The sequence below is a fragment of the Zonotrichia leucophrys genome, chromosome 25 (genome assembly GCF_028769735.1).
Source record: "Zonotrichia leucophrys gambelii isolate GWCS_2022_RI chromosome 25, RI_Zleu_2.0, whole genome shotgun sequence".
Lineage (NCBI taxonomy): Eukaryota > Metazoa > Chordata > Aves > Passeriformes > Passerellidae > Zonotrichia > Zonotrichia leucophrys.
This window is the reverse complement of record NC_088194.1, coordinates 1,971,655-1,999,619: the sequence shown is the minus strand read 5'-3', so window position 1 is coordinate 1,999,619 and position 27,965 is coordinate 1,971,655. Positions and strand designations below refer to the sequence as shown.

General features: G+C 51.6%; 1 protein-coding gene across 1 annotated transcript; it reads left to right on the top strand.

The window, feature by feature from the left end:
* The first annotated feature begins 146 nt into the window (after positions 1-146).
* OTUD7B (OTU deubiquitinase 7B) lies at positions 147-27,860 on the top strand. The gene is made up of 12 exons (XM_064732459.1): positions 147-249; positions 7,205-7,327; positions 8,125-8,295; positions 11,495-11,716; positions 17,325-17,426; positions 17,832-17,959; positions 19,017-19,129; positions 21,497-21,624; positions 22,231-22,380; positions 22,815-22,929; positions 23,483-23,567; positions 24,125-27,860. The coding sequence occupies exons 2-12, from the start codon at positions 7,255-7,257 to the stop codon at positions 25,415-25,417; spliced, it is 2,580 nt and encodes an 859-aa protein (XP_064588529.1). The 5' UTR covers positions 147-249; positions 7,205-7,254; the 3' UTR covers positions 25,418-27,860.
* Positions 27,861-27,965: the final 105 nt, after the last annotated feature.

Sequence of the window (27,965 nt, the reverse complement as noted above, 5' to 3'; positions counted from 1 at the left end):
CTGGCCCGGCCCTGCGCCGCCATTGGCCCCTGCCGGCACGGCCGCGTGCGCCCGCCAAAGCGTTCCGGGCGGGAACGGGGGTGGCGGCGCGTTCCGGGTGGCGCGTTCCGTTCCGCCTTCCCCCCCCACTCTGTCCCCCCCCCGCCCCGGGAGCGGCCTCAGCGGCGGCGGCGGCGGCGACGACGGCGGGAGGGCCCCGGGGCCGCTCCGGGCCGGGCCGCTCCGGGCCACCCATGGAGCCTCTCGGAGGTAACGGCGGGGTCCCCGCTCGGCCTCGGGAAAGTTTTGGCGGGGCCGGGCCTCGGGGCGGCGTCGGCGGCGCCCGCGGGGTCACGGCGCGGCCTGAGGGGGTGGCGGGGGCGGCTCCCGGGGTCGCTGCCGGGGTGCGGCTCCCGGGGCCGCTCCCGGAGGTTGTCCCGGGGTACCGGGGTGGGTTGCGGGGTGCGGGTACCGGCTGCGGGTCCCTGCTCAGCCCGGGGGCCTGCGGGGCCGCTCCGGGGCCGCTGCCGGTGCGGATCCCCCGGGCTTCACCCCCGGGGCTCCTCGGGGAGCGGCATTTTCCTGCTCCTGTCCCGAATAATTCTCCTCTTGGTGGTTGTTTTCTCCCGGGAACACCGGGATTTCCGCGGCTGCCCGGTCCAGGCTGGGGTGGCTCCGTTGTGGAGCGAAACAGGAGCTGAGAAACAAACCTGGAGTGAGGAGAGGGAGTTCGGGAGTTTTTATTTCTCCTTTGGTTCATTCCCGGTCACAGCCCCGGACCGTCCCCAGCTCCGGGAACCTCACTCCCGGTAGGAGAACGGAGCCTCCCGGGGGTTGTGTTGGGTCCCGGTGCACCGGGAATGCTGCGGGGCTTTCCCGGCTGTGAAATGGGTACTCGGGACCGGGAATCTCCCGGTTCCTAAAAGTCACAGAGCTGCAAAGTCCAAACTTCCAGCCGGGATTCTTCGCTCTGAATCGCTGACACTGCTGGGTTTTATCTTCCTGACCCAGCACACGCCCATGCTGAGTTGTTTGGGGTTTTTTTGGGGAAATGGGATTTTAAAGCTACTTAGAGATGGTTTTGTGCTAAAGGAACTCCTGGAGTGGCCACCTGTGGATCCAGGCATCCCCTGTGCCTGCTTCAGCCTTGGCAGCCCCTGGTGTGGGCAGGAGCATCCAAATCCCAGCTGGGGATGGGAAAAGGAGCTGTGTGCCCAAACTGCTTCAAAATTCAGGACTCTGCTCTTCAGTATTTTTGTTGGAATATATTTAATTTTCTGCTGGTGGTGGTGGTGAATCTGTGCCACTCCGTGCCAGGATGTGGCTCTGCTGTCTCTGGGAGATGCTCTGGCCCTCAATTGGCACTTCAGCTCTCCCAGTCCCGAGTTCCACCCTAAACTCATCCCTGTAAGGGCTGAAAATGGATTATCCTGGCTGGAGCAGCGCTGGGCTGAAACATTTGGGGATAAAAGGAGCAGAATTGGTGGTGGAGCTGCCGTGGCCTCGATTGCAGAGGGGACATTTGGAGCCTCCCCTGGGATCCAGGCAAGGACAGCGTGTGCCAGGCCCAGCTCAGGCTGCAAATCATCATGGCCTGGTTTAGGGAGAACTTGGCTCCAAGGGAATTTCTTTGGTGCAGACACTGAGAGAGCCGAGTTTGTTGTCAGTGCTGTCATTAGAGATTAGAGAATGCTGCAATTTTGGGAGCAGTTGATAACCAGGAGGATGATGATGATGATGATGGTGGGGCAGAGCCTGGATTTGCTGGAGCTGCTGCTGGAGATTTATTGGGCTTTTATCTTGGAGATAAAAGTGGAAGGTTCTGGTTTGTTCTTGAGCCCAAGGTTCAGGATGAGCTGGGAGTTGGGAGGAGCCCAGCTGTGTCTGCAGCACTGGGAAGCAGCTGGAACTCTGGAAATAAAAACAGGATAAAGCTATTCATTGAAGCACTGAAGCTTTATAAAAATGGGATCATTTCCATAACTTCACTCCTGCTCCAGCTCCTGAGCACCAGGGTGGTTTTAGGAGCCCCTTTTGGCCTCCTTTAGGAGCCCTTTTAACCCCTTTTAGGAGCCCCTTTTGGCCCCCTTTTGGCCCCTTTTGGCCTCCTTTAGGATCCCTTTTAGCCCCCTTTGGAACCCCTTTTAGCCCCCTTTAGGAGCCCTTTTAGCCCCCTTTAGGAGCCCTTTTAGCCCCCCTTTAGGAGCCCTTTTAGCCCCCTTTAGGAGCCCTTTTAGCCCCCTTTAGGAGCCCTTTTAGGAGCCCTTTTCCCTACTGGAGCACTCATTTTTGGGGATTATGTGCTCTCCTTTTGGACTGTGCTAAAACTTTGTCAGAAGTTCCCAGAATGGGAAATCTTGGAGAGCTGTTCCTACCAAACATGAGGGGCAGCCACAGAGCCACATCCAGCACCTGGAATGGGGAAAATGGGAATAATTCCAGGAAAAATTGGGAGAAAATTCCTCGGTCACTGCCACAGCTGCCTGTGTTTTGTGTTCCCCAAAATTCCTGCTTTTCCCTGTCGGGCTGGCTCCATTCTGCACTCACAGCTCCCCTCCTGTGGGCTGAGGGGCTCCAAGGGGATCCTGCACCATCAGATTTATCAGAAATAACTTTTTTTTATTGATGATGATGATGAACTGGGTTGATTCCCATCCTGCAAGAGGCAGGCATGGTGTGTGTCCTATCCAGCATTCTAAGAGTGTCCTGCACCATCAGTTTTATCAGGAATAACTGGATTTTTGTTGATGATGATGATGATCTGGGTTGATTCCCATCCTGGAGGAGTCAGGAGCTGGAGCTGGAGCTCAGTGTCCCAGCACAGGTGTCAGGTCAGGACAGGTGCTGCTAATCCTGGTGCTGTTAGATAACCTGCAGGGCCGGGACAGGGATGTGGGGTGGGATAGAAGGAAGCCAGAAACCTCCTTGAGGAGCATCAGGAAACCTTGAGGAGCATCAGGAAACCTCCTTGAGGAGCATCAGGAAACCTCCTTGAGGAGCATCAGGAAACCTTCAGGAACATCAGGAAACCTCCTTGAGGAGCATCAGGAAACCTCCTTGAAGAGCATCAGGAAACCTTGAGGAGCTTTAGGAAACCTCCTTGAGGAGCATCAAGAAACTTCCTTGAGAAGCATCAGGAAACTTCCTTGAGGAGCATCAGGAAATCTTGAGGAGCATCAGGAAACCTCCTTTAGGAGCTTTAGGAAACCTCCTTGAGAAGCATCAAGAAATCTCCTTGGGAGCATCAGGGAACCTCCTTGAGGAGCATCAAGAAACTTCCTTGAGGAGCATCAGGAAACCTCCTTGAGGAGCATCAAGAAACTTCCTTGAGAAGCATCAACAAAGCTCCTTGAGAAGCATCAGGAAACCTTCAGGAACATCAGGAAAGCTCTTTCAGGGGGATCAGGAAAGCTCCTTGAAGAGCATCAGGAAACCTTGAGGACCATCAGGAAACCTCCTTTAGGAGCTTTAGGAATGCTTGATGCTTCTTGAGGAGCATCAAGAAAACTCCTTGGGAGCATCAGGAAACCTCCTTGTGTATCAGGATATCTCCTTGAGGAGCATCAGGGAACCTTTGGGAGCATCAGGAAACCTCTTTCAGGAACATCAGGAAACATCTTTGAGAAGCATCAGAAACCTCTTTGAGGAGCATCAGGAAACCTTCAGGAGCATCAGGGAACCTCCTTGTGTATCAGGATATCTCCTTGAGTATCAGGAAAGCTCCTTGAGGAGCACCAGGAAAGCTCCTGAGGAACATCTGGAAACCTTCAGGAACATCTGGGAACCTTCAGGAACATCTGGAAACCTTCAGGATCATCTGGAAACCTTCAGGAGCATCAGGCCATGCTCCCTCAGAGCTCATGGAGAAGCTCATTTTTCTCATAGCCTCTGACTGGAGCTGCTCCCATGTCCCACCTGCAGATCCCCTCAGGACCCCCCTGCTTAGCCCCGAGTGCTGCCAACTTTCAGGATTGTGGAGGATTTGGAGTTTTGGGGTTTGATTTGTGCTGGATTTCCGCTGTTCTGCAGCTCCCTGCTGGTGGGAGTGAACACATCCCTGTGGGTTTGGCAGGATTAAATTTCCCGTGGATTTGGGCATCTCCTGCCTCACCTGCAGCTCCCTGAGGGTCGGGCTGGGATGAGGAGCAGAGCCCTGGCAGTGCTCTCCTGGCTCCCAGCTCCGTTCCTGCCCTCAGCAAAACATCACGTGCCAGATCCGGGCCAGGCACGTCAGACTTTGCTGCTCCTAAAATATTTCTGGAAGTATTTTATAAACACACTGGAGCCACAGGTTGTGGCTGACCTTGGGTCAGGATTTGGCCCTAACAAAGAGAATCATTTCCTCTTTCTGCAGCGTGTTGAAATCTAACAAAATAAGGGAATTAAAGCCCCATAAATCCCAGTCTGGAACTTTAAATGGATCCAGTTTTGCTGCTCCACAGCTGGTTCTGGTGAACTGTTTAAATTCAGTGTTCCCCATGGTTGATTTCCCACCAGGATGGAGCTGAGAGACATTGAGATTTTGGACCTTTTGTTTTGAATTCCTCCCTCAGTTTCCTGATTTTTCTGATGGGGCCAGGATGCTCCACATGCTCCTGGTGAGTTGATAGAGTTGGAGTTGCCCTGGGAGAGGCTGTAAGCAGCAAGAGAGAGGAGGCTCTGGGGAATTTTATGACTTTCCCCTTATTTTGGATGGACATTTGGTGTGAAAGGTCTGAAAATTCCCTTTAGGAAGGATTTCCATGCTGCCAGCAAGGACCAAACCCAGCTTTGCCCCGTCCCAAGGGTGGCACTGGGCAGATTGCTGTGCTGGAAGGCTGAGGGTTGGTGTCAGCGCTGGGTGGATCCCTGGCACTGTGAAATGAGGTTTTCTCTGCGTTCCCATGGGTGTGTGACCATGGAATTCTCACTGCTCACTCCCATCAGGAGCATTTCTGTGCTCACACCCTCTGCAAGTGTGAGGATTTTTGTTAAACATTTCCTAAAAAGCCTGCAAAGAGCTGTTGGGATCACAGCAACAACTGAATTTAGTCCGAAATACAGTTTTTTCCACCAATTTCTGGTTGGAATGTGCCAGGAACACTCACCTTGGATCCCCCCCATGCTCTCCTGGGGGATTTGGGGTGTGCTCAGCCCCTGCTCCATGGCTGGGGAATGGATTTGTGAATCTCTTGGGGTTTGGATTTCCTCCCTGAGCTCATTTCCCACCTGTTCTGGAAGGAGGGAAGAGCAGGGAGCGTTTCCCTTCCACAGGGAAGGGAAATAATCAATAATGGGGACATCTCTCTGTCCAACCCCTCAATAAATCCCCAACAATCCTTCTCCTCCCAGCTGGACCCAGAGTTTTCCATCTGTGTTTTCGCTGGCATTTTTGTGCACGAGGGAGTTTGGAATGCAGTGAGGAGGGGGTGGCTGTGCTGCTCGTTCCCTCCCCAGAGCTCTGCTGAGTTTTCATTTGCATTGGAATCCCACACCCACCTGGAGGAAACCTCACCGTTATCTGCTCCTGCCAGGGATTAGAGGATCCAAAAGTGCAGCTCCTAATTAGGGATCTTCCCTAAATTGGTGGAGTAAGAGCAGGAATTGCTGCCAAATCCTGCTCCAGGAATGTGCTGGGCTTTGGCATCGCTTCTGGGAGGAGGAATTTAACAACTCCATTGTGGGAAAGGTGTTTCTCCATAAGAAATTCCAGGTTAAAGTCTGGATGCTTGCGGGGAGTTGTGCTGATAGGGAATTTCACCCATCTTTAAGGATAATCTTGGAAAAAAATATTTTAAGGTAGCAGGGGGAGGTTTGCATGTCTGTAGGGATAATCCTGAAAAAGAGATTTTATTTTTCAAGGGTCAGGAAAACAACCAGGTTTGTTTGTATTCCACACAATCCTGAAATTTGCTCTAAATTCCACAATCCTGAAATTTCCTCTTATACCTTATACCCATCACCTTCCTCTCCCAGCCTTCCCAGATTTTCCCCTTCCAGATTTTCAGCTCAGCATAAATTTTATTCCCATTTTTTCCTGTTCCTTGATGGCAGAATTTTTATCCCAGCCTTTAACACCACCAAACTCCGTGGAGCACTTTGCCCGTGGGGACTCCCACGGATGAGGCTGCTCTTCCTTTCCCTCTCTGCCCCAGGAATGCAGAAAATCAGGATTTGGAGGCATGGCAGGAGCACACGCCTTCAGAACCCAACAAAATCCAGATTTACAGAATAAATCAAATAAACCAATCGAATAAACCAAAATTACAGAATAAATCTGGTTTTGGAACCCTCTGGGAAGGGCTCAGGAGTCAGAGGAGCTCTGGAGTGGGAAGGAGATTGATTTTGTCTGCCAGAGCAATTGGGATTGTTCCCTTTGGATTTTTGTCTGAAAGTGGCTTTTTAAAATATATTTTCTTTAGAATCTCCTAATTTTAGCATTTTATCCTTAATTCCCTTTCCCTGCCTCACATCTGGGGTGCTTGGAGTGGGATGGGGCAGGGATTTGTTCCCTGTAAATGCACAAGAGAAACTCTCTGCTTTCTCATTGCTCCTAAAAATTCATTTATTATATGGCTATATCATAAATGATACTTATATATATATATATATCATATTATATAATAAATTGTATAGGATACAATAAAATATATATATATATATAATATAATATATATTATATTATATATATATATATATGTATAATATATTATATTATAATATATAATATATATATATAATATATATATATGTATTATATGTTACATATGATAATGTTACATATTATATATTTTATACTATATGTTATATGTTATATGTTATATATTATATATTATATATTATGCATTAAATTATATATTATGTATTATGTATTATATATCCTATATAATATATCCTATATAATATATCTATATAATATTCTATATAATATATAATATATAATTTTATAATATATAATATATTATAAATTATCTATTACATATTATTATATGTATTATATGAATATATAATAATTTATATTTATTATATAATTTATTCCTAATTTGGGAATAAAAGCTCCACCACCTTTAGAGAATTGGTTTAGCTCATGAATTTTCCCAATTTTCCCGTTGCTGGTTGAGTGTTGTGCTGCCAAGGCACGAACCTGGAGCACATTGAGTTTTTGGGGGAAGGTTCCCTGAGCCCTCAGCTGGTTCCCAGCTGGGGCTGTGCCATCCAGGGTGCCCTTGGTGCTCTCCATGCCCAGGTTGATGCCCAGGAGCCCATCGGGAGCCGCTGAGCCCTCTGGCCTTGGCTATGGACATCGTCCTGTCCGACTTTGTTCGCTCAACGGGGGCAGAGCCGGGGCTGGCCAGAGACCTCCTGGAAGGTATGGAAAACTGGAATCGTCATGGGAATGCCCAGGGTGGGAGGGATAAGGGGGCTGGAATGGTTTCCAGCAAAGATGTTTAGGAAATGTCTGTTCGTTGCCTCAGCTTCCACACCTGGAATGGGGAAAATTGAATGGGGAAAATGGGAATAACTCCAGGAAAAATGGGAAAAAATGGGGAAAATTCCTCAGCTTCCACACCTGGAATGGGGGAAAATGAGAATAATCCTGGGAAAAAAATGGGGAAAATAGTTCCCCCGTGGATGGGAAAATGGAATCCAGGCAAAAAATGGGGAAAAATTCCTCAGCTTCCCCCACCCAAAATGGGGAAAATGGGAAATGGAATTCCTCAGCTCACCGAAAATAATGGGGAAAAATGGGGAAAATTCAGGATAATGGAAAAAATGGGAATTCCTCAGCTTCCACCACCCAAAATGGGGAAAAACGGGAATAATCCTGGAAAAAATGGGGAAAATTCCTCAGCTTCACCACCCAAAATGGGGAAAAATGGGAATAATTCTGGGGGAAATGGGGAAAATTCCTCAGCTTCCACCGCCTGGAATGGGGGAAATGGGAATAATTCTGGGAAAAATGAGAATAATTCAGGGGAAATGGGAATAATTCCTGGTGTGTGGGAACGCAGCATTTCCCTTCCATGCCAGCTCCTCAGCTTCCACCACCTGGGGATTTACACCACCTGGATGGGGAAAAATGGGAAAAAATGGGGAAAAATGGGGAAACTTCCACACGTGGAATGGGGAAAAGAGGAAAAACGGAGTCTCCGTGTTCCCGTGCAGGCAAGAACTGGGACCTGAGCGCGGCGCTGAGCGACTTCGAGCAGCTGCGGCAGGTGCACGCCGGGAGCCTCCCGCAGCCCTGCAGCGACGGCCGCGGCTGCCGTGCCCCCGACAGGGAGCTGGCACGGCCGGGGAGGCCCCCCCTGCAGCGCCAGGATGACCTGGTGCAAGGTCGGTGTGCTGGGGGGGTGTCCTGGGGTGGGCAGTGTCCTGGACTGGGCAGTGTCCTGGGCTGGGCAGTGTCCTGGGTGGGCAGTGTCCTGGGGCAGTGTCCTGGGCTGGGCACTGTCGTGGCATGGGCAGTGTCCTGGGTGGGCAGTGTCCTGGCATGGGCAGTGTACTGGGCTGGCGTGGGCAGTGTCCTGGAGGGGTGTCCTGGTGCAGTGTCCTGGGCTGGGCAGTGTCCTGGGCTGGTGTCCTGGCATGGGCAGTGTCTTGGGTGGGCAATGTCCTGGGGCATTGTCCTGGAGCCATGTCCTGGCATGGGCAGTGTCCTGGGTGGGCAGTGTCCTGGAGGGGTGTCCTGGCGTGGGGAGTGACCTGGGCTGGCAGTGTCCTGGCATGGGCAGTGTCCTGGGCTGGGCAGTGTCCTGGGGCAATGTCCTGGAGGGATGGGCAGTGTTCTGGGCTGGTGTCCTGGAGGGGTGCCCTGGGCTGGTGTCCTGGGCTGGGCAGTGTCCTGGGCTGGGCAGTGTCCTGGCATGGGCAGTGTCCTGGGTGGGCAGTGTCCTGGCATGGGCAGTGTCCTGGGCTGGGCAGTGTCCTGGGTGGGCAGTGTCCTGGCATGGCAGTGTCCTGGGGCAGTGTCCTGGCATGGGCAGTGTCCTGGAGGGTGTCCTGGGTGGGCAGTGTCCTGGAGGGTGTCCTGGCATGGGCAGTGTCCTGGGCAGTGTCCTGGAGGGGTGTCCTGGCATGGGCAGTGTCCTGGGGCAGTGTCCTGGCATGGGCAGTGTCCTGGCTGGGCAGTGTCCTGGGGCAGTGTCCTGGGGCAGTGTCCTGGAGGGGTGTCCTGGGGTGGGCAGTGTCCTGGAGGGGTGTCCTGGGCTGGGCAGTGTCCTGGTGCCGTGTCCTGGCATGGGCAGTGTCCTGAGTGGGCAGTGTCCTGGGCTGGGCAGTGTCCTGGCATGGGCAGTGTCCTGGAGGGGTGTCCTGGCATGGGCAGTGTCCTGGGCTGGGCAGTGTCCTGGGTGGGCAGTGTCCTGGGGTGGGCAGTGTCCTGGGCTGGTGTCCTGTGCTGGGCAGTGTCGTGGCATGGGCAGTGTCCTGGGGCAGTGTCCTGGAGGGGTGTCCTGGGCTGGGCAGTGTCCTGGAGGGGTATCCTGGCATGGGCAGTGTCCTGGGCTGGGCAGTGTCCTGGCGTGGGCAGTGTCCTGGCGTGGGCAGTGTCCTGGCATGGGCAGTGTCCTGGGTGGGCAGTGTCCTGGGCTGGGCAGTGTCCTGGTGCCGTGTCCTGGGCTGGGCAGTGTCCTGGGCTGGGCAGTGTCCTGGAGGGGTGTCCTGGCATGGGCAGTGTCCTGGGTGGGCAGTGTCCTGGGCTGGGCAGTGTCCTGGAGGGGTGTCCTGGGCTGGGCAGTGTCCTGGGCTGGGCACTGTCGTGGAGGTGTGTCCTGGGCTGGGCAGTGTCCTGGAGGGATGTCCTGGGCTGGGCAGTGTCCTGGAGGGGTGTCCTGGCATGGGCAGTGTCCTGGGCTGGGCAGTGTCCTGGGGCAGTGTCCTGGAGGGGTGTCCTGGTGCCGTGTCCTGGGCTGGTGTCCTGGCGTGGGCAGTGTCCTGGGCTGGGCAATGTCCTGGGCTGGGCACTGTCGTGGACGTGTGTCCTGGGCTGGGCAGTGTCCTGGGCTGGGCAGTGTCCTGGCATGGGCAGTGTCCTGGGGCAGTGTCCTGGGTGGGCAGTGTCCTGGGCTGGGCAGTGTCCTGGGGGGGCAGTGTCGTGGGCTGGGCAGTGTCCTGGGCTGGGCAATGTCGTGGGCTGGGCAGTGTCCTGGGCTGGGCAATGTCCTGGGCTGGGCAGTGTCCTGGGTGGGCAGTGTCCTGGGTGGGCAGTGTCCTGGGCTGGGCAGTGTCCTGGGCTGGGCAGTGTCCTGGAGGGGTGTCCTGGGCTGGGCAGTGTCCTGGGCTGGGCAATGTCCTTGGGCAGTGTCCTGGGGTGGGCAGTGTCCTGGACTGGGCAGTGTCCTGGGCTGGGCAGTGTCCTGGGCTGGGCACTGTCGTGGAGGTGTGTCCTGGGCTGGGCAGTGTCCTGGGGTGGTGTCCTGGAGGGGTGTCCTGGAGGGGTGTCCTGGCATGGGCAGTGTCCTGGCATGGGCAGTGTCCTGGAGGGGTGTCCTGGCATGGGCAGTGTCGTGGCCTGGTGCAGTGTCCTGGGCTGGGCAGTGTCCTGGCATGGGCAGTGTCCTGGAGGGGTGTCCTGGCCTGGGCAGTGTCCTGGCGTGGGCAGTGTCCTGGGGCAGTGTCCTGGGCTGGGCAGTGTCCTGGCATGGGCAGTGTCCTGGCATGGGCAGTGTCCTGGGCTGGGCAGTGTCCTGGCATGGGCAGTGTCCTGGAGGGGTGTCCTGGCATGGGCAGTGTCCTGTCAGAGCACAGAATCACAGGGTGGTGAGGGTGGGAGAGACCTCTGAGATCATCATCCATCCTGTGCCCTCACACCTCAACCGGATCAGAGCACCACTCTTTTTAAACACATCCAGAGATGGTGATTCCACACCTCCATAGCAAGAGCATTTCAGTACTTTATTATTCTTTCAGTGAAAAATTTCTTCCTAATATCCAACCTATACCATCCCTGAGGTAGCTTGAGGCTGTGTCCTCTGGTTCTGTCAGTGCTGCCCTGGAATGGGGAAAAAAGGGGAAAAAGGGGAAAAATGAGGAAAAAAGGGGAAAATGAGGAAAACTGACAGAAGAGACTGACACCCACCTGTCTCCAAGCTCCCTTCAGGAAGGTGTAGAGAGCAATAAGGGCACCTCTGAGCCTCCTCCAGGCTCCTGGTAAAACACCTCACAAAAGTGGCATTTTACTGGAAAAAGAAGTGAACAAAGAAACTAATGGCTTTGAGGTGAAGTCCTCCAGGCCTATGAGACGCCTTTTTCACCTCATCAAGGAGAGAAACTTGTGGGTTTCTTTCCTTTTTAAGGGGACAAAGGATGGTTTTGTCACAAAGTGACAGGGTGCTGGTTGTTCTCCCTCCTTTCCCCCAGAGAAGTGCCTGTCCCTGAGGACAGTGACACGTGAAATCCCCCAGGATTCTGAGATCCCTTCTCACCTCATCAAGGAGAGAAACTTGTGGGTTTTTTCCCTTTTCAAGGGGACAGAGATGGTTGTGTCCCACGGCTCCAGCCCCACTGTGCTGTTGTTGTCCCTCCTGTCCCCCAGAGAAGCGCCTGTCCCGGGGCATCTCCCACGCCAGCTCCAGCATCGTGTCCCTGGCCCGCTCGCACGTCTCCAGCAACGGCGGCAGCAGCAGCGAGCACCTGCTGGAGATGCCCATCTGCACCTTCCAGCTGCCCGACCTCACCGTCTACTCCGAGGAGTTCCGCAGCTTCATCGAGAGGGATCTCATCGAGCAGTCCATGCTGGTGGCGCTGGAGCAGGCTGGTGAGTGCTGGGGACACGGGCAGTGCCACCCACGGGGGCACCCTGGGGTGGGGCATTGTCTGGGCACCACCCTGGGGTGTTTTCTGGGTCCCCCCTGGCAGGAGGAAATGATGAATCTGACTCCGTGTTCTTACAAGACTGATTTATTGTTTTATGATATTATATGATATTTCATTATATTATATCATATTAAATGGTATTACATTATATCATATTATATTGCATTATATTATATCATATATCATATATTATATTATATCATATTATATTACATTGCATTATATATATCATATTATACCATATTAAATGATATTACATTATATCATGTTATATCATATATCACATCATTTATATTATATTATATTATATTACATTACATTACATCACATTATATTATAATGTTATATTATGTTATATCATATTATGTTATATCACATCATATATCACTTATATTATATTACATTACATTATATTACATTATATTGCATTATATTATATCACATCATATCACATCACAACATATATATTATATAATATTATATGATATTCTATCACATATGATATTATATCACATTATATATTTTATATCACATTATATATATTATATCACATCATATTATATCATATAATGTCATGCTATATTAAAACTATACTAAAGACTAGAGAAAGGATACTGACAGAAGGCTTAACAAGATAATGATGATGATGATGATGATGAAATAATAATGATGATGAAAACTCCTGATTCTCTCCAGAGTCTGACACAGCTGGATTGTGATTGGTCATTAACTCAAAACAATTCACTTGTTGGATAAACAGTCTCCAACCTCACTCCAAAGCAGCAAAACACAGGAGAAGCAAATGGGACAATGTTGGTTTCCTTTTGCTCTGAGGTTTCTCAGGAGAAGAAATCCTGGGCACGGGGATTTTCCAGAAAATGTGGCAGTGACACTGGGATACCCCATGGATGCACATCCAGCAGGGAATTATTCATCATTTTTATGACCTGGTGCAAGGGTTGAGTAGGAGCTGCTTCCCTTCACCCATGGGAACTGAGTGTAACCAACCCAGGGCTGTCATCGCTGTGCTGAGAGGGAAAACACCCCAAAAATCCCAAAACCCCCAAAACCGGCATTGTCCCACCCCATGCTCCATCTGCCAGTCCTGTGGAGAGGCAGGGAAAGGGAATTCCTGATAAATTCTGGATATCAATGCTGCTGCTCCAGTGCTGCTGGGGAGGAACCCCCTGGATTAATTCCAGGTTCCTGGAGAGCTGCCAGGGGTCTGGAAATGAGGGAATGAGGGGGAAATACAGGGGTCTGTAAATGAGGGAATGAGGGGAAAATCCAGGGGTCTGTAAACGAGGGAATGAGGGGACATCCAGGGAATTTGGGAATGAGGGGACATCCAGGGATTTGTAATTCAGGGAATGAGGGGACATCCAGGAATTTATAAATGAGGGAATGAGGGGACATCCAGGGGTTTGTACATGAGGGAACATCCAGGGGTCTGTAAATGAAGAAATGAGAGGACATCCAGGGGATTTGTAAACGAGGGAATGAGGGGACATCCAGGGATTTGTAATTCAGGGAATGAGGGGACATCCAGGGAATTGTAAATGAGGGAATGAGGGAACATCCAGGGTATTTGTAATTCAGGGAATGAGGGGACATCCAGGGGTCTGTAAATGAGGGAATGAGGGGGAAATACAGGAATTTGTAAATGAGGGAATGAGGGGACATCCAGGAATTTATAAATGAGGGAATGAGGGGACATCCAGGGGTCTGTAAACGAGGGAATGAGGGGACATCCAGGGATTTGTAATTCAGGGAATGAGGGGACATCCAGGGTCTGTAAATGCAGAAATGAGGGGACATCCAGGGATCTGTAAATGAAGAAATGAGGGGACATTTGTGCTGGCAGGGAAAATCCCATCCCTGGCACCAGGAGGGTTCCCGTGAGGGATCTCAGGAGGGTTTCCATTTCCACTCCTGCTGTTTCTGTGCTGCTGCAGATACCAGAAAACACATTATCCTTAGGGATAACAGACACTGAGGGCCCAGCTTCCCCCTGTGCTGCTCAGGAGTTGCTGTAAGAAATATTCTCATGTTTTGGGAATGAGCACCTGATCCCAGCGATCCCATTACAGGGCCATGCTGGCAGGTGACAGCAGAGCTGCTGCTGCAGATCAACCCCAGATCTCACCCCAGCAGAGCAGGCTTGGCTCCCTCTGTCCCTGCACAAATCAAATCTGGGGCTGGCGGTTGCTGGGTGCTTCATCTGTGGGCTGGGGGCACTGCCAGGTGTGCTGGGATGCTGTTAATGGGAAGGAATTTATGAATTCTGAGTTTTAGAAAATGCCTTTTGGAGATTTGAGTGTCTGTGGGTTGCTATAAACGAGTGTTTTGTCTAACAAAGGGCTGTAGTGCAGCTATGAAATGTTCCAAGTAGGGTTTTGAGCATGGTGCTGTGATCTGCAGGAGCTCCCAATATTAATTTAGCACACAGCATCCTTAGGGGATTAAGGAAATAGATTTTATAGCCCAATAAATGTCCAGATCCTTTTCCCCATGAATTCAGAGCTCCTGTTACACCAATGAACACTTCCAAAGTGGCTGAAAGCTTCAATGAGATCCTCTGGGAATGCTTTGGATGGGCTTGGAGTGGTTTGGAAAGGTCTCTGCCCTGAGTGGAGCCTTGGTTTGGCACAAACCCCTGAGGATCAGGGCTCAGGCTTTGCTCTGAGCTGGGGATTTGCAGCTGGGTTTGTTTGTGTCACACAGGGAGGAGCAGTGAGTCCCTGCTGCCTCACCTGGGGATATTTGGGGATAAAAATCACAAAGAACTGAAAGGTGCTGATCCCTTGGAGCTCCCCTGGGACACTCCCTGTTGTCAGGAAGCCTCAGTGCATCCCTGGTAGCCTTGGGGAAGCCATTTATGGTTGGGATGAGCAAATCCTCATTTCTGCTTTGGATGGAGCAATTCTCCCTCCAGCCTGGGCGGGGCCATCGGTTCCTCCCTTTGCTGTCACCTGTTCAGGTGGAAATACACCTGGTGGTGGAAAATACAATGGCATTTCCCCAAACACCCTGTGGGTTAAAACAGGGGCATCCTCTGGGTGCCAATGGACTTTTCCTCTGTGCAGAAGATTTGTTTGCTGCCATGACCATTCTGAAAAGATCCCTCAGGCTCCTAAATCCACTTGGTTTCCCTGCAGAGCTCTCAGGGCTGGTTAAGAACCACACACACACACAGAAATGTGTTGTTTTCAACATTCTGGGCAGCTCTTGGAGTCTCTATGGTTGTGATGACCCCAAGGTGTTGAAAAATCTCTTTTTCCCAGCCCTGTAATCAAAGAAGGAGTCAGGATCTCTCAGCTGTGGTTCTCAAGGTTGTTTATTTTTATTTTATTTTATTTTATTCTTTTTCTGACCTGCTGAGATCTGTCCAGCACACTGACTGCCTTGGGGTGGTGTTAGCTTTTTATACTAAAAACTACCTGTACTTTATTTACAATAATTTTCCAATTATCTATCCAACTCATAAATTTTCCAATGCCTATCACCTATGTTAGACAGTGAACTTCTACTCTAAACCAATCCAAAAGTGCCACCATCACCCAGAAGATGGAGGACAAGAAGAAGAAAGAGGAAGGACAAGGCACATCCAAATCTCTCCATTCTGCCTCCTGAACCCCCATTCTAAAAACCCCAAAATTCTATTTTTCCACTTTTTGACAAACTAAGAATCATTTTACTTAAACTCCTGTGGCTTGTAAATCTTCACACAAAGTTGGTAATTTTCTCCATGGGTTAGAATGGAAGCAAGTGTTTTGACTCCAGCAAGCTTGAGCTCCTGCAGGTCTGAAGACTCCAAGGAAATCAGAGGAGTTTCCACCCAAATCTCTCCATTCTGCCTCCTGAACCCCCATTTAAAAACCCCAAAATTCTATTTTTCCACTTTTTGACAAACTAACTATCATTCTACTCAAACTCCTGTGGCTTGTAACTCCTCACACAAAGTTGGTAATTGTTTTTCCCGTGGTTAAAATCAAAGGCTCAGGTGTTTTTGGTGGTTTTGACTCCATGCCAAGGTCTCTGAGCTCCTTCCCAGGGTCTGGAGTCCTCCAAGGAAATCAGAGGAGTTTCCACCCAAATCCCTCCATCCTGCCTCCTGAACCCCATTCTAAAACCCCAAAATTCTACATTTTCACCCTGTGATAAATCCCCTATCATTCTACTCAGACTTTTGTGGCTCATACAAAGTTGATAATTGTTTTTCCATGGTTAAAATCAAAGGCTCAGGTGCTTTTGGTGTTTTTCACTCCGTGCCAAGGTCTCTGAGCCCCTTCCCAGGGTCTGGACTCCTCCAGGGCACACAGAGGAACCTTCTGGGCTCTGAAATTGTTTTCAACACTTGTGGGCAGCCTCTTGGCCTTTCCAGGAGGAGCAGGAGGGTTGGTTGGGCGTGGGGTTGCTCTGGAGCCGATTTCTCTTGCGTAACCGCGGCCAGGCAAACACTTGGGCACAGAAATGCCTCTGCAAGGTGTGTCCCCTCAGCCCGGGGCCTGCACAGCCTCCCAGGCACCGGGCAGGCGTGCACAGAGCATTTCTGGTGCTTGGGGATGTTTTAACCTCTGTGTTGTGCCTTTGGTTCCTCTCCCTGAGGTTGAACAGAGCGTTCCCAGCGATCCCATGGCTCTGCACTGGGGTCCCCAGCAGGGGATGGTGCTCCAGAAGAAGGAGAGGCTCTGAAAATGAAAGGAAAAGGGTTGGTTTCCTGCAGGAGCAATTGAAATACAACTTGGAAGCCTAAACAGCTTCATCCAGCCAAAAAGCTGGATCCAAAAAGCCTTGGAAAATACGGCAGCCAAGGAGGGGCGCTGAGGGCAGGGCAAGACTCAGACTCAGACTCAGGGGGTTCAAAGTCCTGATCCAGCCCAGCCTCACTCCCTTGGGAAGGGCTGAATCTTCAGCCACACTGGGCATTTCTTCCACCCTTCTATTTTTAGCTGCTTTTCACTTGAATCACCACAGTGACCCAAAACTCCCAGTCTGAAGCGCTGTCAGTTTGCATTTGCAGCAGGAAAGCTGCTGGGATCAGCAGAAATCCTGGAATGTTCTGCCTAAAAACCAGTGAGCAGGGAAATGTGGCCATGAGAGACTTGAAACTGGAGGGGTTTGGTTCCAGCAAGCAGCAAAAAGTTGATTTTCCCTGGAGAAATTGTTTGTGCTGGGGGCTCCTGGTGGCATTTTCAGCCTGTGGGGAGGGAAATAAGGGGTGTGGGGGAAAACAGATAGAGCAGAGCTGCTCTGGGTGGGGTTCCTGGCTCCTGTTTGGGTGTAATTCTGCCCCAAATCCAGCCCAGTCTTTTCCTGGCATCCTCAGGGAGTTTTGCAGCTCCAATCTCTTTTTGCTGCTTTCTCCTGACCCTTCCCCACCCAATCCTGGGTCTGAACCTTCCCACCTGCCCAGGTGCTCCTTCCACCCTCTCTAAACTCCTTGTTCAGCTGGTTTTTGTTCCAGAAGGGCTGAAACCACATCCTGCAGTGCCCCCAGAGCCCCCCAGTCCCATCCCATGGTTTCTCACTCTCCCCATTGTCCCCAGGACGTCTCAACTGGTGGGTGGCGGTGGATCCGAGCTGCCAGCGCCTGCTGCCCCTGGCCACCACTGGAGATGGGAATTGTTTGCTCCACGCTGCCTCCCTGGGTAAGGTTTGGGTTAATCCACAGGAAAACAGCCCCCAAATCCCTGGGGAAGAGCCCCCCGTGCTCCTTTGGGGGCAGGAGCCGTTCTGGATGCTGCTGCTCCTGGCTGTGGTTCAGGGAAGGGGCTGCAGCAGCTTCTCAAATCCTTCTCCCCCTCTGGTACAATAACTACTGCAAAGGAAATAAAGGAAGGAGTGGGCTGTGAGGAGGGAAATAAAAGATGTGAGGGAGAAAACAAATAGAGGAGAAGTGCTCTGGGTGCAAATCCTGGCTGTTATTTGTGCGTCATTCTGATTTGGGCGAGTTTCCCTGAAGGAAATGTGGGATGATGGAGCAGCCCCTTCCCTGCCGGGGCTCAGGGAGTCCCAGCAGCTCCTCCTGACCCTCCTGCTCCTTCTCCCCGCAGGAATGTGGGGCTTCCACGACCGGGACCTGATGCTGAGGAAGTCCCTGCACACCCTGATGGACAAGGGAGCGGAGCGGGAGGCGCTGAGGCGCCGCTGGCGCTGGCAGCAGACGCAGCAGAACAAGGAGGTGGGAGCTGAGCGATGCTAATTGAAGAGAGAAACTTCTGGATTTTTTTGTTTTTAAAGAGACAAAAATGGTTTTGTCACTCCATCAGCAGAGAGCACATTCCTACACGGGACAAGTGACAGCACAAGGGGAATGGATTTAAATGGAGAGGGGAAATTTGGAAGCACTTTTGAGGCCGTGGTGCAGCATGTGTTGATTATTTTTGTATAACCCATAGAGGATGGTTGTGCTGTGGGTACAAACCTGTGCCTCTGGGAGGTGCCAGTCTGGAATTCTGGGCTGGGCTGGGCTGAGGGGGGTCCTGCAGTCAGAGCTGCAGCAAAATTAAAGGGTCTTGGGGTTGATAAATGATCTCCTTGAGCCAGGTCTTAGAAGCTTTTGGAGATTTATATCACACCAAGATAGCTCAGCTACCTCAGAAGGCATAAAATTACCAGGATGGCTTCTGTGGTAGTGGTGGAAACAGAAAAGTTTTATTAAAAGGCAAAATAACAAGTTTTAATAAAAGGCAAAATACCAAGTTTTAATAAAAGGCAAAAAACCAAGTTTTAATAAAAGTCAAAATTCTCTTCTTTACAGAGAAAAACCAAGTCAAATGCAAGAGTTCCTTGCTCCTGGTAAAACACCTCACAAAATCAATTAATTTATTTGTTCTCTTCTTTTTCTAGTGAATTGCTTAGGCAGGATTTTTCTGCTTCTGTCCAATTAGCCATCCTTGAGTCCCCCAAGTCCCATGAGGACTTTTTCCCTAATTGAAGAGAGAAACTTCTGGATTTTTTCCTTTTTAAAGAGACAAAAATGGTTTTGTCACTCCATCAGCAGAGAGCACATTCCTACACGGGACAAGTGACAGCACAAGGGGAATGGATTTAAATGGAGAGGGGAAGTTTGGATGGATATTGGGAAGCACTTTTGAGGCCGTGGTGCAGAATGTGTTGATTATTTTTGTATAACCCATCGAGGATAACCCACAGTTGTGCTGTGGGTACAAACCCACTCTGGAGTAACTGGGAGAGCTTCCCCTGGATGATTTTGGGTTCTTTTTGCCCTTTTTCAGTCTGGCCTGGTTTACACGGAGGAGGAGTGGCAGAAGGAGTGGAATGAGCTGATCAAGCTGGCGTCGAGCGAGCCCCGCGTGCACTACGGCACCAACGGCGGCGGCTGCGGCGGGTACGGTGGGGTACAACAGGAGTAAATTACACCCAGGGTACAACAGGGAGTAAATTACACCCAGGGTACAACAGGGAGTGAATTACACCTACAACAGGGAGTGAATTACACCCAGGGTACAACAGGAGTAAATTACACCCAGGGTACAACAGGAGTGAATTACACCCAGGGTACAACAGGGAGTAAATTACACCTAGGGTACAACAGGGAGTGAATTACACCCAGGGCACAACAGGGAGTAAATTACACCCAGGGTACAACAGGGAGTGAATTACACCCAGGGTACAACAGGGAGTGAATTACACCTACAACAGGGAGTGAATTACACCCAGGGTACAACAGGGAGTGAATTACACCCAGGGCACAACAGGGAGTGAATTACACCCAGGGTACAACAGGGAGTAAATTACACCTAGGGTACAACAGGGAGTGAATTACACCCAGGGTACAACAGGGAGTAAATTACACCCAGGGTACAACAGGGAGTGAATTACACCCAGGGTACAACAGGGAGTAAATTACACCCAGGGTACAACAGGAGTAAATTACACCCAGGGTACAACAGGGAGTGAATTACACCCAGGGCACAACAGGGAGTGAATTACACCTTCAACAGGGAGTGAATTACACCCAGGGTACAACAGGGAGTGAATTACACCCAGGGTACAACCGGGAGTGAATTACACCTACAACAGGGAGTAAATTACACCCAGGGTACAACAGGGAGTGAATCCACACCCAGGGTACAACAGGGAGTGAATTACACCCAGGGTACAACAGGGAGTAAATTACACCTACAACAGGGAGTGAATTACACCCAGGGTACAACAGGGAGTAAATCTGCACCTTCAACAGGGAGTGAATTACACCCAGGGTACAACAGGGAGTAAATTACACCCAGGGTACAACAGGGAGTGAATTACACCTACAACAGGGAGTGAATTACACCCAGGGTACAACAGGGAGTAAATTACACCCAGGGTACAACAGGAATAAATTACACCCAGGGTACAACAGGGAGTAAATCTGCACCTTCAACAGGGAGTGAAGCCACACCCAGGGTACAACAGGGAGTAAATCCCCTCAGCTCTCAGGGTGCCCCAGGGCAGGGCAGCAGCTCTGGGTTGGGCTGGTTGGGGTTTCAGGGGAAGGACAAAGATCCTGAGGCAGCCCCAGGCACATGGAGCGTCCCAGGAAAGGATTCTGGGGCTTCTCCTGTGGGGTAGGAGATGGATTGGCAGGATAATATTTCTGTGTTTCTTGTGTTTCTTGGTTTATGTTTCTTGTGTTCTTTTGTTTGTTTTCCTTGTCTTGTTGTTTTTCCTTTTGTGTTCTTTTTTCTTTGTTCCTTTTGTTTCATTGTGTTTCACGCTGAATCGATAACGAGCTGGATTTTTTTGCCTCTCCCTTTTCTGTTTAGCCTTCCTTGCCTCCTGTCCTTTCTTTAGATAGGGATCTCCAGCAATGCAGCAGCAGCTGGGCATTCTTGGCACAACCCTTGTTTGGGCAGGACATTTTGGAATCCACACCTAAACCTCACATTTTGGGAATCCACACCTTAATCCACACTAAACTATGGGAATTCCTTTTGGGATCACACTAAACCCTCCTTTTGGGACACAAACCTACATTTTGGATCACACTCTAATTTGGGAATCCACACCTAAACCCTCACATTTTGGGAATCCACACTAAACCCTCAGATTTTGGGAATCCACACAACCTATTGAATCCCTACCTACATTTTGGGAATCCACACCTAAACCTGATTTGGAATCACAACCTCCTTGGATCACTAAACCCTCAGATTTTGGGAATCCACACCTAAACCCTCAGATTTTGGGAATCCACACCTAAACCCTCACATTTTGGGAATCCACACCTAAACCCTCACATTTTGGGGAATCCACACCTAAACCCTCAGATTTTGGGGAATCCACACCTAAACCCTCACATTTTGGGAATCCACACCTAAACCCTCACATTTTGGGAATCCACACCTAAACCCTCACATTTTGGGAATCCACACTAAACCCTCACTTTTGGGAATCCACACTAACTAATTTTAATCCCCTCTCAGATTTTGGGAATCCACACCTAAACCTCAATTTTGGGAATCCACATCTAAACCCTCACATTTTGGGAATCCACACCTAAACCCTCACATTTTGGGAATCCACACCTAAACCCTCACATTTTGGGGAATCCACACCTAAACCCTCAGATTTTGGGAATCCACACCTAAACCCTCAGATCAGAGCTGAGCTCAGCCTCTCCTGGCTGTGAAACCTCCTGCTGGTGTTCCAAAGCAAATGTTTGAATGTGCAGAATACCCAAGGGATGACATTCAGCTTCTGCTTTGCCCAGGGTGGAGAGCTCGGAGGAGCCGGTGTACGAGAGCCTGGAGGAGTTCCACGTCTTTGTGCTGGCCCACGTGCTGAAGAGACCCATCGTGGTGGTGGCAGACACGATGCTGAGGGACTCAGGTGGTGAAGGTGAGACCTCCCTCTCTTCCCAAAGCCTCTCTGAGCTCCTCACCTTCCCTTTCCACCTTTTCTGGCGCCTTTTTGCTGTCAAAGCTGCACCTGGAGTTGGGAATGGTGCAGGGGGGAAAGTTGACCTCTGCAGGTGAGGGGCCAGGTCAGGTTTGGCTCCCAACCCAATTTCTGCTGCTTTAACAGCATCCACACGAGGTTTTTTTCTTTTTTTACCTCTACACACACGTCTAGAGATGAGAAATTCCATTTCCTGGTGGATTTTCCTCCATTCCCTGGGTGTTGGATTTTCCACCATCACCTTCAGTTCCCTGTCAGGGAAGGTTTATCAATTTCCATCCTTCTGTGGGCAAAGTTTGTCTTGTGGGGGAGTCAAGAGGAAGGCTTTTTATAGAAAATACCAATTCATTCCACATTTGAAATCCTCCTGATGTAAAATAAACATCTATTTTGGGTTGTGGTTTTGTTTAATGTCCCCTGAGATGAGAGATAATTGCAGGTGAGCCCTCCATCGAGGCAAAGGGCTCGTTCTGGAGCAGCTGCAGCACAAACAGCTCTGAACTCTTGAACCTGTGATCACAACTAACCACTCTCAATTGTTGCCAGCATTTGCCCCAATTCCCTTTGGAGGGATTTATCTGCCCCTGGAAGTCCCAGCCAACAAATGCCACCGGTCCCCTCTGGTCCTGGCTTATGACCAAGCTCATTTTTCCGCCCTGGTCTCCATGGAGCAGAAGGAAAACACAAAAGATCAAGGTGAGTGATGGGATTCAGGTGAGAAACTGAGGAGGAGGAAGATTTGGGGGTGCTGGGGAGGAAGAGCTGGCCAGGAGCCATCAATGTGAGCCCAGAAAACCAACAGAGCCCTGGCCTTGGAGCTCTTCCAGTGCCCACAGGGGCTCCAGGAGCTGGAGGGGGACTTGGGACAAGGGGAATGGATTCCCACTGGCACAGGGCAGGGTTGGATGGGAAATTGTGGAGAAACTCTTCCCTGTGAGGTTCAGGTGCTCTGACAATTCCATGATCCCAGCACTGGGATTTGCCATCAGAGGTGACAGAAATGCTCCAGGTGGGTGCTGTGCTCAGGGCTGGCTCCAGGTGTGCAATATTTGTCCTCCTGGGCTGTCAATGTGACATTTCTGTGACATTTCTGTGACATTTCTGTGACATTTCTGTCCCGTTTCTGGCAGCTGTGATCCCCCTGACGGACTCTGAGCACAAACTGCTCCCCGTGCACTTCGCCGTGGACCCGGGCAAGGAGTGGCAGTGGGGGAAGGATGACAGTGACAATGTCAAGCTGGCCAGGTTGGTGCTGGGTGAAAGCTGTGCCCAGGGAATGGCCCTGTTCAGCTTTCCCTTCATTTTGATGTGATTTGGGCGGGGCTGTGACATCTCACAACCTTTGTTCACCTCTAAGTGATGATGTCCAGACCCTGGAGCTCTGGGCTGGGTGTAGCTCAAGGCATCAACAGCAGGGGAGGATCTCCTGTGATAGCAGCACAAAAAATGTGCACAAATTTTTCAATTTGCCACCAGATCCTTGTGCTGTGGGTCCCTGGAATGGGGAGGGTGGCGGCCACCAGATCATGCCTGGTCTGGGTGAGGCTTTGGGCAGATCTCACCATGGTTTGGTCCCAGCACTTCCTACGGCTGAGGCAGAAACGTTTTGATTCCAACACTGAGGAATTTGATTTCTCCCTTTGGGTTTTCATTGAAAGGAAAACTTCACAATTATCCCTCTTGTACCCTTGGAAAAGCCCCATTTCAATACACAGCACAGGGAACAATGTCGATATGGGGGGAGATGTTTCCAGGTGGGAAATGGCTCTGACCTGTGCCTTTCCCCCTCCAATGCCAGCGTGACCCTGTCACTGGAAGCCAAACTGCACCTGCTGCACAGCTACATGAATGTCAGATGGATCACGTTGCCTTGTGACATGCAGGTAAAGGCACCAGGGGGATCTTCTTTACCTATGAATTATTCACCCCTCCTGTCTGCAGGAAAGCTGTTGTAGGGCCTCACCTGGGGGCTCTGTGCCCATAGGAATTGTGGCTGATTCTGCCAGAGAGCAGGAAGTGACTCAGTTTTGCGTGTGGGCACCTTTTCCCCAGAACTTTCCGTGTCCATTTTCAGTTTCACATGACCCAGACGCCCCTCAGGGACCCCCCATGCTCCAAACAAATGGGAGCTGTTGGTTTATGGCCACCTCGAGACTGGGACAAGTCTCACCCTCCTCCTCCTCCCTGGATTTTTACCCCTGAAATCTCCCTGGATTTGCAAGTGGAGGTATCAGAGAATCACAGAACAGAATCATAAGATCCTGGACTGTCTCAGGCTGGAAAGGTGCCCCGGGGATGTTTAGGGATGTGCAGGATGCATTGGGGACACGCCTTTCTCAGCGTTCCAAACCACACCACCTCCTTTGCTTCACCTTCCACCTGGGAATCTTTACCTGAGGGGTTTCCAGACTCTGATATTTTGTCTCTGCTCCCTCCCCAGGCGCCCCTGGCTCAGCCAGAGTCCCCCACGGCCTCGGCGGGCGACGACGCTCGCTCGGCAGCGGAGTCGGGCGAGTCGGACAAGGAGTCGGTGTGCAGCAGCTCTGCCAGCAACGGGGGCGCCAGGGCAGCCAAGGACAGGGAGAAACCAAAGAAAGAGAGGGAAAAGGAGAAGGAGAAGGATAAAAAACGAGCAGACTCGGTAGCCAACAAGCTGGGAAGCTTCGGGAAGACTCTGGGCAGCAAACTAAAAAAGAACATGGGGGGGCTGATGCACAGCAAAGGCGTCAAGGGCGGCGTGAGCAACGGGCAGGGAGACACCCTGGAGAAGAAGAAGAAAGGATCCCTGAAGGCACGGAAGGACAGCAAGGAGGAATGTTCCCCCGGAGATTCAGCTCCTGCAGAGAAGCCTGGTGCGGGTAAAGCAGCCCTGGAGAAGCCCTCGGATCCCTCCAAGTACAGCAGCGACGTTCGGCTGAGCCTGAGCATCCTGCGCGCCGCCATGCAGGGCGAGCGCAAGTTCATCTTCGCCAGCCACCTCAAAACCAGCACCCGGCACCAGTTCCAGGAGGAGATGATCCAGAGGTACCTCCTGGACGCTGAGGAGCGGTTCCTGGCGGAGCAGAGGCAGAAGGAGGCCGAGAAGAAGGCGCTGGGCGGCGCCGCCGCGGCCAAGAGGCCGGAGGGGGAGGCGGGCGCCCAGCGGAGCGAGGAGGCGATGCCGGGCCCCGCGTTCTGCCCGCCGCCCCCCAGCTACCCCCCCCAGCCCCTGGAGCCGGCCGTGGGTGCTAAACTCGCTGCTTTTCCAGCTGGCTATTCCGGCGTTTTCACCTTCCCCAGGCCCTCTATGGGCAGCGCCGAGGGGCTGCACCCACCCGCGTGTCCCGAGGGCCGGCGGCAGCTGGCGGGGGGGCCCTGCGGGAGCCTCCCCCCCTACGCCACCCTGCCCCGGCACCACCAGGGCCGGCTGGGCCCCTGCCCGCCCGGGCCTGCCCCCCTGGGCCGCTTCTGCCCCACGGACATGGAGAGCCAGGCTCCGCTCCCCGCCGAGCGCGAGGGCTCCGGCTGCCTCCTGCCCCCGCACAGCAACGGCTGCCGGGAGCTGCTGGAGCAGGAGCAGGGAGGAACGGCGGAGAAAATGAGAAGCCAAGGCCTCTACAACATCCAGCAGACCAAGTGCAAACAGCCCAACTGCAGCTTTTACGGACACCCAGAGACCGGGAATTTCTGCTCGTGCTGTTACAAGGAGGAGCTGCGGCGCAGGGAGAGGGAGGCGCTGGTGCACAGGTTCTGAGCTCCCCCTGTGCACGTCGGACCCCTGGCACGTGGGGGATGCAATAACAGAGATGCAGTTTGGTTTCTCACACCCAGCCACGCTCCTCTCGCGCTCTGCAGAGGTGGGAGCAGCGTTGGGCCAGCTGGGACGGGCTGGTGGCGTTGATGGGTGCAGGAGGGAGAGAGCAGGGAAAGCAGCCCCCGAGTTCCTGGAGCCCCTGCAGGGGAGGAGAAGGATTCCCAGGGGGGCTGCTCGGCTCGGAGCACAGGGTGAGGGGGGAGAATTTCCTCAGAAACTCAATAAACCAGACCAAAGCTTTGGGAGTGGGCAGGGGGAGCAGCTCCCACCAGGTCCTTCCCACTTCCTGACCGCCTGGGACGGAGCAGAAATGCCCCATTTTGAGAGTCACAAAACCTTTTAATGGAGTTTTTTAACACTGGTTTTATTCTGTATTTCTTCTTGCTGGTACTGAGCGACACCGTGTTGGAGTTGGACTTTGATGAGGTGAGGTGGCTTGGACGCCCCCCACCCAGTCCTGGGTGATTGTGAGCACCAGGACAGGCTCAGGGCTCTGTCCCCTCCTCTCCTCCCCATGAGCTGAACTCTGGTTTTAAAATGTTCTTTTTAAACTCTTCCTGAGGCAGGGGGGACTCCCAGAGCTCGAGGGATTGGAGGTTTCTCTTCCTGTGCAGAACCCCCAGCCCACAGGAGATCCTGCCAGGAATTCCCAGTGAGCCTGGGGCAAATCCCCCAGGAAAAGCCACTGGAAAGGGGTCCCAGAGCCCCCCCAGCCCCGTGTAACTCCTACTTGAGCACAGCTACTCTGTACTACCTCTGATCCTGATTAACTCGGCTCCGTTGTGCTGAGCCACCAACTGACCTTTAGGCTGCGGAATTAATCCATATTTTTTGATAACAGGGCTAAAAAAAGCAGAACAAGAAGGTAAAATCCTCCTCCCACGTGTTGTTCCTGACCCCATCCCGGCCCCCTGGCTCCCAGGGTGGGATTCACTTTAGCACTGCGATGTTTGCACAGAATTCCTTGGGGTTGTTTTGGTGACTGCAGCTCCCAAACCTGGTCCTGCACGGAGTGAGGTGCAGCATTTCCTACCACACGGAAATAAAACAGGAGTTGTGTCCTTCAGCCAGAGCTTTACAACATTCCCTCCTTTCTATTTTTGGGTTGATTTTCCAGAAGGAATCGAACTATGCAACGCCTTCCTGCCCATGGCCATTGCCTGGAGAGGGGATGAGGAAGAGGAGCTGGAAGTGAGCTCGGGCATCACCCCACGCCTTACACTTGGCCCTAAAAGTGTTCATTTAGACCCAAAACCCCAGAGTTAAGGCCTTTCCTACACCTAAATGCCCCCAAATTGGGCCTTTCCTGGTGGGATCCCAACATTTCGAGTCCAGCCCAGCAAAGCTCCTTGTGTGCAGATTTTCAAATCCAAATTTCAGACAGCCCAGGGATGGTTTGATTCCCGTGTTGAGTTGTTTTCCCTGGTTTTATAAAATCCCCGAGCGTGGCTGAAGCTGTGGGAAGGGGAGGGTGTGACACCCACTCCAGCTGGCTCCTCTTACCTGGGAACAAATTCCACATTTCTCCCTCAAAATGCAGGAATTCCAATGGACTTCAACCCCAGGCAGGGCCGTGCAGTGCTGGTTAAACAGCACAAGCTCTGCCCCCATTTGGTTCACCCCAAATTTGAAGCTGAGATGGTTAAAACCCAACCCGAACCCTTCACTATTTATGGGCTCTTGGTTTAAATTCCACGTTCTGATGTTTATTTTTCCCCAAAATTGGAGCAGCAGCTTTGTTTTGGTGTTGGGAATGTCCTCTGGAGCAGGGATGCCCCAGGGCACGGGAGGGCAGGGGGAGCTGATGCTTCAGCACTCAGGTTTTGGGGGAATTTCTCTCCTTTTTGGGGAGCTCCATCCCAGTGGAGGCTGGATTGGGTGGGGATGGGGAGAAGGCAAAAAACCTGCAGGAAAAGCAGCAGTGCTGGAGGGAAAAAACCCCAAAACTGCAGGAGAAGCACCAAACCTGCCCCCAGGAGGGATTTTTCCATGGGGAGACTGTGGTGTGACCCCAAGGTCAAACTAAGTGCACTTAACTGGTGTGGTTGGAATTCCAATTGATCCTGGTGGAGGAAAACTTTGTCTTTCAGCGTGTGTAAAACCCGTTCATGAGATTTGATTTGATTTCATTAAATGAGATTCACCCTCGGCAGAGGAGGCCGGGGCAGCTTTGGGTCTCACTAACGCGACACCGAGTGACCTGAATTAATTCTGCAGTGGTTTATTCACAAAAAAACTCCTTTTTTTTTTTTTTTAATTAATTCCAGATTAATTGGTGATATTTGGCCTCCTGAACAGGGCCAGAGCGTTGCACTTGGGCTGTACCTGTGGCCTCGTTGTGGCACCACAGACTCATTGACAATAAAAACCTTCAGCTGATGCACCTGAGGCTCCTTCATCCCCAATCCCCTCCTGGGGCTGCTCCTCATCCCCTTCTCCATCCCATTCTTTGCGGATTTTGGGGTTATTATTTATATTATTTATTGTG